The 14,829-nt window shown below is 53.3% G+C and overlaps 6 protein-coding genes across 6 annotated transcripts; 2 read left to right on the forward strand and 4 right to left on the reverse strand.

The window, feature by feature from the left end:
* Nucleotides 1-669: 669 nt before the first annotated feature.
* Nucleotides 670-2,593, reverse strand: A1O7_00498 (F-box and WD-40 domain-containing protein CDC4; the record flags this gene model as incomplete). The annotated part of the gene is made up of 4 exons (XM_007754539.1): nt 670-822; nt 872-1,143; nt 1,193-2,252; nt 2,303-2,593. The coding sequence occupies 4 exons, from the start codon at nt 2,591-2,593 to the stop codon at nt 670-672; spliced, it is 1,776 nt and encodes a 591-aa protein (XP_007752729.1).
* A 1,462-nt stretch (nt 2,594-4,055) lies between these two features.
* Nucleotides 4,056-5,300, reverse strand: A1O7_00499 (uncharacterized protein; the record flags this gene model as incomplete). The annotated part of the gene is made up of 1 exon (XM_007754540.1): nt 4,056-5,300. The coding sequence occupies one exon, from the start codon at nt 5,298-5,300 to the stop codon at nt 4,056-4,058; it is 1,245 nt and encodes a 414-aa protein (XP_007752730.1).
* Nucleotides 5,301-6,742: 1,442 nt separating this feature from the next.
* Nucleotides 6,743-7,723, reverse strand: A1O7_00500 (uncharacterized protein; the record flags this gene model as incomplete). The annotated part of the gene is made up of 1 exon (XM_007754541.1): nt 6,743-7,723. The coding sequence occupies one exon, from the start codon at nt 7,721-7,723 to the stop codon at nt 6,743-6,745; it is 981 nt and encodes a 326-aa protein (XP_007752731.1).
* Nucleotides 7,724-10,258: 2,535 nt separating this feature from the next.
* A1O7_00501 (uncharacterized protein) lies at nt 10,259-11,808 on the forward strand (the record flags this gene model as incomplete). Its single annotated transcript, XM_007754542.1, has 2 exons — nt 10,259-10,280; nt 10,331-11,808. The coding sequence occupies 2 exons, from the start codon at nt 10,259-10,261 to the stop codon at nt 11,806-11,808; spliced, it is 1,500 nt and encodes a 499-aa protein (XP_007752732.1).
* A 323-nt stretch (nt 11,809-12,131) lies between these two features.
* On the reverse strand, nt 12,132-12,929 carry A1O7_00502 (uncharacterized protein; the record flags this gene model as incomplete). The annotated part of the gene is made up of 1 exon (XM_007754543.1): nt 12,132-12,929. One exon carries the CDS (start codon nt 12,927-12,929, stop codon nt 12,132-12,134), a length of 798 nt encoding a protein of 265 aa, XP_007752733.1.
* A 512-nt stretch (nt 12,930-13,441) lies between these two features.
* Nucleotides 13,442-14,522, forward strand: A1O7_00503 (pyrroline-5-carboxylate reductase; the record flags this gene model as incomplete). The annotated part of the gene is made up of 2 exons (XM_007754544.1): nt 13,442-13,520; nt 13,570-14,522. The coding sequence occupies 2 exons, from the start codon at nt 13,442-13,444 to the stop codon at nt 14,520-14,522; spliced, it is 1,032 nt and encodes a 343-aa protein (XP_007752734.1).
* Between the last annotated feature and the right edge of the window lie 307 nt (nt 14,523-14,829).

Below are 14,829 nucleotides of genomic sequence, written 5' to 3' on the forward strand. Positions count from 1 at the left end.
TGGAGCTGCTAGCAGGTGTCCTGAATTAGAATACACAATTTTTGGGCACCTGATCTCGGTGTCATCTCAAGAAGGGTAGGGCACTACTCACTGCCCTGTGGCACCTTATTAAGCAATAGAACGAAGAGCAGCAATATAACAAACAGCGGTCTTAAACACGGGCAGAAGAGTCTGTATGCAGTATTGTACGTAATATCACTTCATTTTGCCCCTTAAGGGTCGAGTTGAGCACTCAAGGCTACTTCATACGGACCAAGTGTGTCGTCCGTTAACAATACCAATAATATCCGTGAGATAGATCGACTCATGCCGCCGTAAAGCCATGCTCCCTGCTCCAACGCTATGCATGAAGAATCAAGTATACCTGGGTATATTGCGATGTTGATGCCCGGATGCCAATACACCTGAACACACCTGATGAATCGCTGACGGTTCTCCGGCGAAAGATATCCATCATTCCCCGATCTGGTTCTCTTTCGGCTCAGCAGCTTCGGGCCACGGATGAATAGAGACGGATAGGTCTGGCGGGGGAATCTCCTCTCCTGCAGGACCTATTAGAGGCATTAATGGGTTTGCCCATGTTGCGTTTCTGATCAGTATATAAGCTGCCTCATCGGTCCCGTTTGAGGAAAGGTATGTGGAAACAGCTCTTCTGTATGCGGCAGTCTCCTAGGCATCGCTCATATTTGCGTCCACGTCGATCTCCTGGTGAAACTGAGTCGGTTCTTCGTCGTCGTCTATCGGCGGTGGTTGTTCCGGCAAACTCAGAGGGCTCTCTGAACGTCGGTCCATCTGCTCGTCGGGTGGGGAGAATGACCAAACCTACAGAAGTCAGCATTGATACATGGTACACGGAAGCTGTACCCCATACCTCCATGACAGTTCGGTTTGACCGGCTTGCCATGATCACAGCCTTCTCCTCCTCGAAAGCGACCCGCCAAACGGCTTCGGCAGGTTGGCTGAGCTCGCGAACCAACTGGCCGGTCTCGACGCTCCAGACCTTGACACGCCCGTCACTGCCACCACTCAGGATTCGGTTATCGTCGAACTGCAGACTCGTAACACTATTATCGTGCGCAGCCAGGCGATGTATGGGAGAATTTGTTTTGAGTGACCAAACGCGAACGGATCCATCAGAGCCACCTGCCAACACAATGAGCGGAAGTCAACAGAGAGGGGTAAAAGGACTTACCAGTGACGAGTGTGTCACCACGAAGCTGCAATTGGCCGACCAACGAGGTGTGGCCCTGCAAAATGGCAGTGCACATGCCGGTCTTTGGATCCCATATCCTCACGCTGGTATCCAGAGACCCTGTAGCGCATCGCTTACCATCAAAGGCTATGGCGTATATTTGACTGAAGTGTCCCGTGAGTGTTCGAAGACAGCGTCCTTCAGAGATGCTCCAGACCCGGGCAGTAGTGTCGTAGGACCCAGAGATGACAACATCACCGTGGATGGCGAGGCACCGAACACTGGCTTGATGGCCGACTAAAACATTCTTGCAAACTCCAGACTGCAAGTCCCAAACCCTCAGGGTCGTATCTCTGGAACCTGAGATGGCAGTGTTGGCATCTGACATCTTAAGGCATCTCACTGTCGAGGTGTGGCCTCTTAACACGTGGATGCTGCGACCAGTCTTCATGTCCCATACCCTCACATCGCGGTCACATCCACCAGATACGAGAATGTCATCCCAAGGCACCATGGCCCAAACCCCCATGACGTGCCCCTTAAGCGTCTTTTGGTGATCACCAACAGTGTTGAAGACATGGATTTTGGCGTTGTCCATTGCCACCACGATATATCTCTCGGTCAAATGCAGACTTGTGACAACTCCTTGATCCGGGGTGATGTGTTTAATAATGCTTTCGCCTCCTTTTCTCCACGCCGCCTCAATCATGTATTTGTGGCGGAAATGAGAGTAATGTGATTGCGATACACGCTTTTTTGCTTTTGGACTCGTTGACAGCGAGTCATGTTTCGGCAAAGTCAGGTTCGGGGCGCTACTTGACGGCCCAACAATCGAGCCATCCAAGTTTCTCTTGGGTGAGCGTGCATATGGTCCTTGAATTGCTTGCGGCAAAGACGGCGAGTCTGGGTCGTCGTTCGGACCGGAGGACGACGACCTGCGCCAAGCGTGTTTATCGCACATGATCTTCCAGAGCATGTCATCGTTTAGAAGTTTGTGCCACCGACGTGAGACTTGGGAGGCTCGAGCCAGACTGAGAGGATCATCGATGTAGGACAGAACCTGCGCTCTCGTCAGTGCACGCAATCAGATCTAAGGACATTTTGGCTTACCCTTAAGCAAAGCTCGTCTGGGAGATGCTCGAACGGATCTTTCTTCAGCCTGGGCGAGACAAAGTTGTGAACAAAGGACAGCAACTGGCTGTCACACATATTAAGTAGTTCGGCGAGATACCTCTCGCGCTCGGCGGCGTTCAAGTCTCGGAAATGGCCCCGGGCATCTCGTAGGAAAGCATCCTCATTCTCGCCGGCACATGTCCAACTAGGAGCCCGTTGATAAGGCGTCGGTGAGGGTGCAGGTGTCGGCGGCGAGGCGGGCGCTGAGGGAAGTATGCTCAAGGGCATGCCTGACTTATTCGACGTGGACAGTCGTTTTGGGCGGGCATGAGAAACACCGGGTCGAGGATGTTTGGAGGAGCGGATCGCGTCTATCTGAGGGCTATGGTCATGCGGCGTAGGAAAAGGGAAGTCGGTCTCCTGGTCGATCGAGTCCGTACTGGCATTACTGCAGGCACTTTTGACCAGTTGATTCGGATCTATTGTGACTGATCTCGATGGCCTAGGCGAGAGAGGCCTGTCCAGCACCATCTGGTTATTGTCATCCTCCAGGAAATCCATCTCTTATCAGTACTGTTGGGTCGTGAAGGCGGAATGACGAGTTGGCGATGGCACCTGCGCTTTCCGGCCGCCGACTCGGGTCACCCTGGGAGTAACTGTCCAGCAAACAAGCGGCACCGCTGCAGACGCAAAACGAACGGACTTTTTACCACAGTGTAGTCGAGACTCCCTCCGTATCATGCCATGTCAGCGTCAGAGTAGTGAGATGGAGAAGGGGATTAGGGAAACTCGAGCTGCAGGTGCGGTGTTGGCAGAAAGCGCTTATGACATGCAAGGCAGGGCCTAGCCCAGAGACTGGAATGACCGGTGCGATACAGGAAGAGGAGGTGGCGCACCGACTGGGTGGGAACTGGGACGCCGTGGGAGCTTTGTCAGCAAGATTCGCTATAGGTCTGTATACACATCAACAGGCCATTGGAAACAAATGTATATCCGGATATCGTGTCTTTGTAAAATAGATGAGCAGTTGTTGTTGAGAGCCAAATCACTTGCAACTGTAGACTGTGGACGGTGTGGCTGGTTGATCTTGCCAACTCTTCGGAGCGCTGACAGCGGCGAAAGCAGGCACGCAGGAGGTTCGCAGAGGCGGGGCCGACTCGATTCTCACCACTGACCGCCTCTGCCAACGCTCCATTATCTTCTGGATGCTTGATGATCTCTGCTCTAGAACCGGCCAATAAAGCTACACTAGTACCTGATACATAGAGCCTCTTCGTGCCTGATGATGTTGGGCCGCTATATTGAAGCACTACACAGACTCGTCGCGATTAAGCCCGTTGCTGCTCGGGAGTGGTTGGCCCTCTTGCAACATTGAACGCTCGGTTGCATTGCGAATCGGCAAGAAAAATTCAAGCCCGACTTCTCTTGTAACTGAGGATGCCCAACTAATATACGGCAGTTGTTGTACGGTGATGCTGATAGGCAACGCGGATGGTGACTCGGGAAGCAGTAGCTATTGTCCAAGGGTAGATATGCCTCGTAGCGTTCATTCAGTACAATACAACAAGCTTTTTGGCAACACAAGATGGCCAACCTCAGCGCTTGGAGACCTTGTTCCATCAGTACATAGCATTAGAGTCTCGCTCAGAAATATTGACTTTCACAGTCTTCTCCGAGCAGGGGTCACTGCTGTCGCCGGAAGGGCGGCCCCAATGACAACGTCGAGCTGGAAATGTGAAAACGGTTGGACTCAGTGAGCATGCCCGACTTGCAAAAATAATGGCAGGATCATGCCGAAGCATGCCGCTCCCAGATCCTTCCACGTCGGTTTCGACTCACTCTGCGCGTTCTCGCGCCCGTCAATGTAGCCATTGACATGCCCATTCGCTCCTTCTTGATGGGACCTTGACGCCTCTTGCATTGAATGCATTGCGACGTAGAGAAACGTCCCCGCTGAAAAAAGTAGGAGTATTCCAGTCCACCACGTCGTAGTCTGCGCGCTATGATTTCGCACACCGCCCAGAAGATGGGCGAGAACCCACGTGGCAACTGCCCCGGTAGGTGCAGCTAAGCTGAAGAGTACGAGATGCCCCCGGGCTGCTCTTTTCGAAAGGCCTTGTTTGATCAGCACAGAAGTGAGACCAAACGCCGCGGGTGCTTTGTGAATCATAATCGCAAAGAAGATGACGAAACTCAGTCCAGACGTTGTTGCCGTTGATGACGCTCCCAGCGCTATCCCATCGGCTGCGGCGTGTATGACCAAGCCAATCGTGGTCGCGAAGCTCCGTTGGTGAATATGGGAGCCCTCTGATGAGTCGAGGAACGTGTCCGCCTCCTCTTCACGGTCCAGCGAAGTCGTAAAATTGAATCTGCGGCCGAGATTGTTGAGTGCAATATGATGGGTCCTCGTCCTTTGCTTTGACGGTTGACTGTATTGTGGTACCTTGTCAATCAAATACATAAGCATGAATCCTGCCAGCAAAGCAACCCCAATCCATGCATGATGCGCTTCCTTGTGGACATCATCATTGTGCTCGTGCTGTGCTTCTCCAGTCCCGCCACCATTGTTACCCGCGTCCATAATCCCGACCACGCCTGGTTCGGTAGGAGTTTTTGGTGGTGGGTCGAGTTCTGAGGGAATGACAGGACCCGGGACATTGAAAGGGCTTGTGTCGTCCACCGGGCTGCGTGCCACCAGCTCGTGGACTGATTCAAGCGTATGAAACCGTGGCGCCTGTATGTCTGCTTCGCCCAAAAAGTCGTGTCTCCTCGTATGTGAATGCGCCTGCCCAGCTTCGGAAGCACTGTACAGGGTTTCCACTCCTTCGGGGATAATGACAACCAGGGACGTGCCAACCAGCACACCCATGCCAATTGTCGCTATTAATCTTAGTTGCGATGGAGACAATTTCAATGTCAAAGGTAGGATACCCGCCAGGAAAGAGGCCACTGCCATGACGGTGCTCAGACTGAGCAGAGTAAAGAGTCCGTCCATTGTCAGCGCCGGTGGGGTGAAGGGCTAGGGCCTGAATTGACTACGGCCAAGGTCCCGATAATTGAAGAGACATTTCGTTTGTCTTTGGTTCCAATTGTGCATACCAAAGAGGCACAGGTTTGAAGGCTCAGTCGCTACACGCGACAGTTGAAGCGATTGAGAGTGACTCCTGAAATCGCAGTCAAGTTCGGCAGCATCCTTTTGGCAGGACCCCGATAAGACACTAGTGATGCCCTTATCACCACGTGCTCGCACGTGTTAGGCTACGTGCAAATAATGCTCCTCTTCTCATGATCGAAAGCAATGCAAACTAACAATGCCGAGCCGGTGACCAGAATAGGGAAGAGAGAAGAGAAAGAGGATATTAAACAGCAGATGGTATTTCTGCACTTCGACATTGATATCTGTTTGAGTCTGGCGCAAGAGCATGGGAGGGTGTACACAGAACGAAAAAAGGCGCAACACCACGTATATACTGTACTATGCCGTCCGGGAAGCCAGTCTTGCTGTTGCACGAGCAGACTGGGGGCTCTTGTAGATTGCAATCGCATGTCCACCTCGTGATGGTACAGAGACTGCCAACAGCCAGCCACTTCTGCTGGACCTGGTGCCATCCTTGCTCATTCACAATCCCCACCATCCGTGGTGATCCTCGCTTCCCCTTCTTGACGATATTTCGGCCTCCCTCTGACTTCCTGTTCCTTCTCTTCGCTTTTCGTCTCTCCCGTGCCGCCACTCAATGCTGACCTTCGACCCCTGCAAGTTTACACCATGTCTCTCTCTTCTGTGGTGACTGCAGTGTCGTTTATCGTATCATTAACCCATTCCAACCACTTATCCTCACATAGCTAGCTCAAATAATACGATAGCGATCGCAGCCCTCCGCAATGAGCCTGCCTAACCAACGCATGCTGTATCAATATCCAGAGGCAAACAGAGTGGGTCTTGAGACAGTGACAACCGTTGTTGGTGGCCATATCAAGTAGGTATTCAGCTACAGTTCGTCCCGAACCCACCGATGTTTTGAAAGTTCACTCTTTGCGTCATGGTAAGGATGCTCTCATCACTACCACATCGGATCTTCTGGCGGATTAACCATGTGATGTGTATCCAGGGGATTGCGACTGGCGCGGCGAGGTGCGGGCGAGTCGACGACCGATGTGACGATGGTGAGTAAAAGTCGGTGGCAGACAATTGAAGTTGGATTCAACCTGACTAGGGATTGAGCGATAGAGTAGAGACTGGCATCTGGAGGTGGGGCTCACGACCACCAGCCAGAGGATGCTGACGTTGCGACCAGTCTGGTTTTAGAGCGAAAGGTTGCAATGACCGAACAAGGCAAGGTATTCGCAGTGGCGACGGCCTCTGGGATGTAGGAAGAGATGCTCCCACCGCACTAACGGTCCGTCAATTTAAATGAAGTTGCCCTATCCAACCCGCCGTCATGGGACCCAACGCGCCCATGTCTTCTCCGAAGCGTTCGTTGAGGTACTCGTTTCCCTTATCATGGCGACGGGAACATTGACCGGAGAACTGCTTTCATTGGTAGCTTGCAGCTGCAACCATATTTCTGGTCGGCTTCCTCGCCTCATCATTTGCTCCGACTTGCGCCTCCTAATCATTCTGACACATCCGTAGATTGTTGGCACATTCGCCACGAAGCATGATGCTCCGATCTGAACCGAGGCAAAGAAGCTGCGGACCGGTTGATAGGATAATTCCGCGTAAATGTAGGCGATGCGCACGATCGTGATGATGATACAAAAGACGCCCAAACAGCATAACGTCCCAACCCTCAGCTGTTCTGGTAGACTCCGTTGACGCACCGCAGCGAGAAGCGGGTAGGAGATGGCCAGGAGTAGGAGGTCCAATACGATGTTCGAGATCCCTTGAAGGAGTAATTGAACATAGGCTTTGACACATCTGCCGGGACTCGGGTCGACCTGCCAATAGAGGTGGAAAGGGTAACATTCGAGAAAGGTCGAGAGTATCACAATAATGTATGTGACGGGTATTGCAATCCAAGTAATCCGGATGAGCTTCGTCGTCCACCGCGCACGAATTTCAAAGATTCGAGAGTAGAATAGTAGCAACAAGCAGTTCTGCAGCCAGCATATAGTGGTGATCAAGAGTCGCGCGATCAATGACAGGACACTTCCAATCTTGAGATTTCCCAGATCTTCGGCATTGAAGTATCCTGACCTCCCATTCAGTGCGTCGTTCGATGTGCCGAAGGTGAGGACGAATTGGTTAACCACCAAGCGTGCGATGATTGTGACAATGGCAGCGACACAGACAACTGTACTGATGTCGAAAGAGCCATGGTGTAGCCTCGCCGCAAACATCCGGATAACCAGGATGACCAAGGACAACCCTGCACAGACCCATCCTCCAACCTTCGCTTCTTCGGACGACACCAACATCGTAGGCGCGGGTTCGAATCAGCACAAACCCATTGAGTCTGTGCTTTGCTGCTATTTGGAGTCGTGGTTAGGCCTCCGTGTGGCAGTCGACACATGCGATGTGCATTTCAGGCGCGGCAGCAGCATGGCCAGAGGTTGTCGCGGATCTCTGGGATGGTGTAAACTGCGGTCGAGAAGGTAGGGAGGGACGGGAGGTGAGATGGCACGGATGGATAGGGCAGAAGATGGGTCTTACTGCAAGTGACCTGCAGCTGGGACAGTGGGTTCCTAATACCGCAGGCCGATGTTGGAGCAGGACCAGGGTTGTGGGCAGGCGGGCTGACCGTTGGAGTTGGGGCGCGGATTTCGAGGGGAGAACGACGGGGTGACGACTCGCTTCGAGCCTCGAGGCCTCGACTCACGTACCAGCGATTCCATTTTGACGCAAAAGGTGCAAGCTAGACCCCGAGCTAGTTAGCGAGTTGTCAGTGGCACGGGCCATGCTATCACAACCGGCATCCCCAACGCCCAGCGCCTGTCCTTTCACACAGGGTGCATACGGAGAAAGCTGAAGGTACCTGCAGGGGCCAACTTGTTTCAAGATCTTGCCCATCACTACTTAGGGGCGGCGAGGTCGTTTCAATGCCCTCACATCCATCTTGCAACAGCATTTCCTTCGAGCTTTACGCCATACTCTCTTCGGAGGGCGAGTAAGCGAAAACGCGGGACTCGATAAGCAAACTCTTGTCCAAATAACGTCAGTTTTGCGATTCGCGGACTCGACAGGGTCTGATTGGGATACTTTGTTTCTAGCCCCAGGTCCTCAGCAAGCTCACATAATCGCCAATCGGCAGCAGCGAGCTAAGACAGCCTCCGAACTTGAGAGTGGAAAGTATACAAAGACCCCTCTCCATAGAAATTATCAACCTGTTGCTAGATGTATCCTGTGCACCGCGGCAGCAAAGACGTTCAATGGTGGAGAAAGGCAGAACGCTAGCTCTTCCCGAGTCGGGTGTATCAGTCGAGAAGGATCAATGTCTGTGTCCCCGCTGGCAAAAATCGGCCGAGGCGGCTTATGAACAACAGCCGGAAAGCACATTGCACTCTGCAGGTGAAATGATGCTCAAAGAGCATGAATACGAGGCTGGCTCAACGAATAAGAATTGCCGTACCACTGGGCTCAACGGGAGGACCTCAAACTTCAAGGAGTTCCCGTAGAGTTGCCTGCAAACTGAGTCATGGGAATGGCTGCCATGTCACATTTTCAAAATGCCAATCGCAAGTTGCAGCTCTACTCAACTCTTATATCAGGATTGTAGACTAATCTCCTATGGTTCTGTGTTTTCCCTTTGAGGCCGAAGCCAGAGTGCTCCGAACGAAGAAGAAGTATCCCTAGTGACAGTATCATCACTCCTTTCGCGGCGCTCCCCAGAGACTTCCAACTTTACACGGATTTTGTCTTATGCAGGTTTAGTGAATCAAGACGCAGAGCCCAAGCACGCTAATCAAGTAGTCGCTGGTATCTCCGAGGGAAGCCCACCAGGAAAGATATATGCTTGCCAGCAGCAGGCCCGAGGACAAAGCAAGAGATCAAGAGCCAGCGACCACGCACCTGAAAGGCAGCAAAGAATCTGGGAAGCCTGAATCCGATGCAGGTGGGAGCATTGACGTCCGACTAGGTCCATGTTCGATCAAGCAACGGTGGTATGCAGGACTGCGAAATTAGCACGCTGCTCCCGTCACAACAGAACGTGATGAGAAGTTGAGAAGCTGAGAAGCAAGGGCGAGGTTCCACAAACAGCTGTTACTGACCATGGGAAGGATTTGGGAGCAGAGCATTCGTCCTCCCATGTCCAGTGGTAGGCAATCAAGCAGTGATATCTTCGATGTCGCACGATTCTGGCTGCGTTCGGTTGCTATTGATGCGCATGGCTGACTTCGCAGTCAATATCAACCGTGTAGTGCTGCTTGACTTGAGCGTTCTAGTTCGACACAGTCTCAAATGCTGACGTAGACCACTGGTTGGATCGAGTTGTAGACTAGGTGAAGCTGGCTTTGGTGTTGGTAGCCGCAAGGAAATAGTCCTGGGTTTTCTCGAAACCACTGCACAGGTAGTCTGCATAACCATGGCTGCAACCTTGTTGGCCTGAATCATATAATGTCCAGAGCGGGCTTGATGGGCTTTTCCACCAAGCTCTTCCCGTCTATGTGAAGAAGCTTGCGCCAATGATGGTGATGTTGGGCGTGAGGAAAAGTCGAGAAATGTCGGTGCTAAATCGCGTCGCCTGTGAGGTCGTGCAGCTCCAGTGAATCCACAATTCGTCAGACTTTCTTCATTCATTTCTCAAGACGCGCTCCTCGCGTCGAGGCTACCGCGCAAAGTGGCATTGAATTGTCGCATCCAGCAAAGGAAGTTGCTCAATCGTTAACACTTCCCATGCGATACCCGTTCATGCGCCTCTGCTCATATTGACTTGTCCTTCCAATCTTACGAATACTTTGCTAACAAATACCGCACACATGAACCACAACTGATCTTGCAAGACCTCGACAACCATGGCTGCCCTGTCGGAAGAATGTAAGAATTGCGAGTCTGTTGACCATGAACTAGTATTGATAGCTTCACAGTCACGGTCAGCGCGAATGAGGCTGTGCACATTTCAATTGTCCAACCCGGGCCCCATGACCAGCTCGTTAGGCGACACAACTTCCATCCCGAGTTCACATATCCCATTGTCGGCGAGGCCGAACAGATCTTCGGCTACAAAGGTCTAGATGTTGAGATTCAATTCGCAGCACACAATCTGCTGCCGCATATCAACATCTCCTATGAAAAGAAATTCGAGACCGTCGGCACAACAAGCGCGCTCGATCTGAACAAAAAGTTCCGCGATTTCCTACCACCCACAGCTTTCGAGCGAGGATTCGAGTCGCTGGTGCAGGACGATCCGGATGCGGCAGCATGGACACCGCCCGGCGAGTGCGTCAAGAGGTACACAAGAGGTGGTGAGAACTACGAAGTCTGGGCTGGCTCGTTGCTCGGGATGCCAATGCGAACACTGGTCGACAACATCCAGATCTTGATTGTCTCCTTCATTGAGGGCGGGCAGTTCATCAACCTTGAAGACGTGGATTGGACACTAGATAGATGGAGGGTCTATCTCACATACCACAAGGCATCGAAACCGCCTACACCTCGCGCGTCTCCATACACTTTCGTTGGTTATGCGACAACCTACCGCTTTTACATTTTCCAAAAACCAGCCAAGGGCCATGTCCCTATTTCGTTTCCGTTCTCAGAATCAATCACACCCAATAAACTCTCTTCGCGCCTTCGCATATCACAGTTCTTGATCACTCCACCCTACCAGAACTCCGGTCATGGCTCAGCACTGTACCAGGCCGTGTACGATGAGGCGATGACCGATCCCACCATCTTGGAAGTGACAGTCGAGGATCCGAGTGAAGAGTTCGACAAGTTGCGCGACATGAATGATTACGAGACCCTAAGACCACAGTTCGAAGCCGCCGACATCAAGATCGACTCATCAGCCTTGACCAGCCTGGAGCGGGGTCGTCTGAAGAGAATACCGACCACCAAACTGCTTCCTCTTGACAAGCTACAAGAGATTCGGGCTAAGAAAAAGATCGCAAGTCGTCAATTCGCCCGCATGGTCGAAATGTATCTTCTCGCACAAATTCCATACTCGAGGCGAGCGGCAGGGGGAGCATCGCTCACTAGTCTCAAGGTCCGAGGTGCTAGGAATCCTAATGCCGATGACCGAGCGTATTACTGGTGGCGGCTATTGCTGAAACAGCGCATTGTAAAAAAGAACAAAGATGTGCTCATGCAAGTCCCGCTGGAAGACCGACACCCACAGATCGAGGACAGTGCTCGTGGTCAGGAAGATGAATACGAGGGTCTCATAATGATGTATGCCCTGAGAAAGGACAAGGAGGCGAACCGGCACGGGAATGGAGCCTCATCGTCTTCGGCGGCCCGGAAGAGAAAAGTAATCGATGATGACGAGGAGGAGGAGGATGAGGCGGAAGAAGAGCTGAATGGCTATGGCTCCGCATCCAAGAAGGCCAAACTTGGATCCTAGGCGGACCCGCAGATCTATGTTGAGCTGCGCGCAATCTTCGGCGCGATGGTTGAGAATCCGGGGGCCGTTCTCACCCCGGAATGTAACCCTCAGTGATCTGGATGTGCCGAGATTGTGTTGCTATCTATGAGGACCGTGAGTCGAAGACGGAAACGAATAGGGAAAACGTTCTGTAGTAGAGAACGGTCTCGCCCGCGTGGATTATGTTGCCGTCGCAAGCTGATGACCAGCCGGGTGCTGCTGAACGGGCAGTCCATCGAATTGTAATGTTGACCGAGATCTTGGGAAGGGTAGGTGCTCTTCCACTTTGGGCCACGACCTCTCTAGGCCCCCAACGTAGCACGATGGTAGCTCACGAACTGAAGACGCTCCTCCGCCTCTTCGTCAGCAATGATGTGTTCGTCTTCGCCCAGCGTGGCACCGTCTTCCCACATCATGTCCAGCTCTTGATCATCATCGCCCGACACAGCCCACACACTCTCCCGCAATCGCTTGTTGCGCTCCCGATCCTCTTCGATTCTCTGCTCGATGGCTCTCTTGTCCATTTTGGAGACCCCATTGGGTTTACCTGAGCGTTCCGCTCCCGTTCGAGGCGTCGCTTTCTGGCTTCCCTCCGGAGCAGGGCCATCTGCCGCAGCCGCTGTCTCTGCGGCGTCTTCGTCGGCACCAGCTTCAGCCTCATCACCGAGCAATTTGCCCAATTTCTCCTCCTTGTCCCTCAACCCGGTCTCGATACCGCTGATGGTCTCGGCGGAGAGCACGCCCTTTTCCCCCAGGCCCGTCACCACCCGTCGCACCACCTTGACGTTCGCGCCACTCTGCGCCACGGCGTCGATGATCCGCAGGATGTCCCGCTTCACCATCTCAATGTACGCGGCGTGTCCGCCCTCCTTTAGATTGAGATCGGCGTGATGCTCGAGGAAGTACATGATGTTGGCTTTGTTGTTCATGTTGGAGTTGTGCCCGCGCTCGAGGTTCTCCAGAATGCAGGAGTGCAGGTCTTCGTCCATGTCGCGGTGTTTCAGGGCGTAGTGTGCCGTCTTTATGCTGGCAGTGGCGGACGCGGAGAGGTGGGAGAGCAGGTTCGTGAAGCGCATGCGCACTTCGAAGGGGTCGGCCATGGTGGGATGCTGATGCGAAAAGCGTACTGTAGTAGAGACTTCCTTGCGTGATAGGGACCACTACAGATCAGATGGAGGAACACAGTTTGCAGGTCCGCCGTTCACATCGTGATGTGGGTGGGGTGAAAATGTCTAGCAAACAAGGTGAAGCACAGTGCTCGCCCGCTGCGCTTCGACTCGGAGGATATTCGCGCCAAAGTCGATGCGGTTTGAAACGTGCCCATTGGCTCCGCATCAGACCAGGACGTTACCTCGTAGGAGCGAGGTCATTGGTGTGCCTTGCAGACGGATTTGAGCGATGATCGAGTCAACCCAAGGTGGGAGAGGAAGCTGCTCTCCGCCTTTCGCCCCGTCGAAATTTATTTTTCGGTATCCCCGCATTTTGACTTCTCATTCTTCTACGAAGGGCGGCATACAGAATAAACAAGTAGTTGAGGGCAAAAGACGACCCGGACGCACAACCCTGAAACGTGAGTCTGCCGTGCAGTCCAGTATATTTGATTGGTCCAAAGATGACCACCGCCCTCCGAGTGCCCAATGGCGTCAATGGCGACTCATCCAACGGCATGACTCTGACAATCCTAGGATGCGGTGGGTGCTTCAACTTCCCCTTGCGTGACCAGCTCACTGACTTCCCAAGGCACGCTCGGCATCGCCATCCTCAGCGGCATCCTCTCCTCTCTTAGCGAATCCACGGTTTCCCACGCCCCCTCCCCCGCCTACCCCGACTCCGGCACCGCGACACCCACCACGGAAGCTCCCCCCACCCCTCAACGCACTCCCACAAACTTCGTCGCCTGCGTCCGCCGCCCCGAATCAGCCAAGCGCATAAAACTGGCAGTGCAAGCGTACCGCCCTGCCGTGACGGTCCTACAGAATGATAACGTCAAGGGTACACAAAATGCCGATGTTGTGATCCTTGGCTGCAAACCATATATGGTCGGGGAACTCCTCCGCGAAGATGGCATCAAAGAAGCGCTGGCCGGGAAACTTCTGATCTCGATTTGTGCGGGCGTGCCTGTCGAGCAGATCGGCCGGGTCCTCTACGGGGAGTCATACCCCGAAAACATACCGAGCAACGCGTGTCGCATTGTGAGAGTCATGCCCAATACCGCGGCGATCGTGAGGGAAAGCATGACAGTCATTGCGAACACGTCACCACCTTTGCCGGCTGAGCTGTCAAGTATTGTGGAATGGATATTCACACGGATCGGACGGGTGGTACATCTCCCGCCCAGTATGATGGACGTAAGCACCGCGTTATGCGGGTCAGGGCCTGCGTTTCTGGCACTCATGCTCGAAAGTCTCGCTGATGGCGCCGTGGCGATGGGCTTGCCGCGTGCGGAAGCACAGTTGATGGCGGCGCAGACAATGCGAGGCACGGCAGGCATGGTATTGCACGGCGAGCATCCTGCTCTGGTGAGGGAAAAGGTGTCCACCCCAGGAGGGTGTACGATTGGAGGACTGCTTGTGTTGGAGGAAGGCAGGGTCAGGGGCACCGTCGCCAGGAGTGTTAGGGAGGCGACTGTCGTGGCGGCGCAACTCGGGAAGGGCGTTAGTGGTGTCAACGGCACGAGGTTTGAGAGACAGTAAATCAGACGAACGATAGGGTAGCCAACATGGAGATGCTGCCTTCGAGGACCGCATCCATCTCTCCCTTCCTGTTGAGCCGACGGACCTTGCGGCTTGATCTTGCCTTCCAACAGGGCAGCAGCAGCTCTCTACCCGAAGCAACAATTAGTCAGTCGAAGGCCAAGTACGCAGTGCTACTAACCCAGCAACAACATAGATTTCGGTTCATGTACCAGATGGAGCACACTTTTCAGTCAGGTGGGACAAAATCAGACACTATACTTAGGGAGGTTCCGATCCTGGAGACTATGCTCGGCCCTTTGGCAGC

Source organism: Cladophialophora yegresii (assembly GCF_000585515.1).
Source record: "Cladophialophora yegresii CBS 114405 chromosome Unknown aczIN-supercont1.1, whole genome shotgun sequence".
Taxonomy (NCBI): Eukaryota; Fungi; Ascomycota; class Eurotiomycetes; order Chaetothyriales; family Herpotrichiellaceae; genus Cladophialophora; species Cladophialophora yegresii.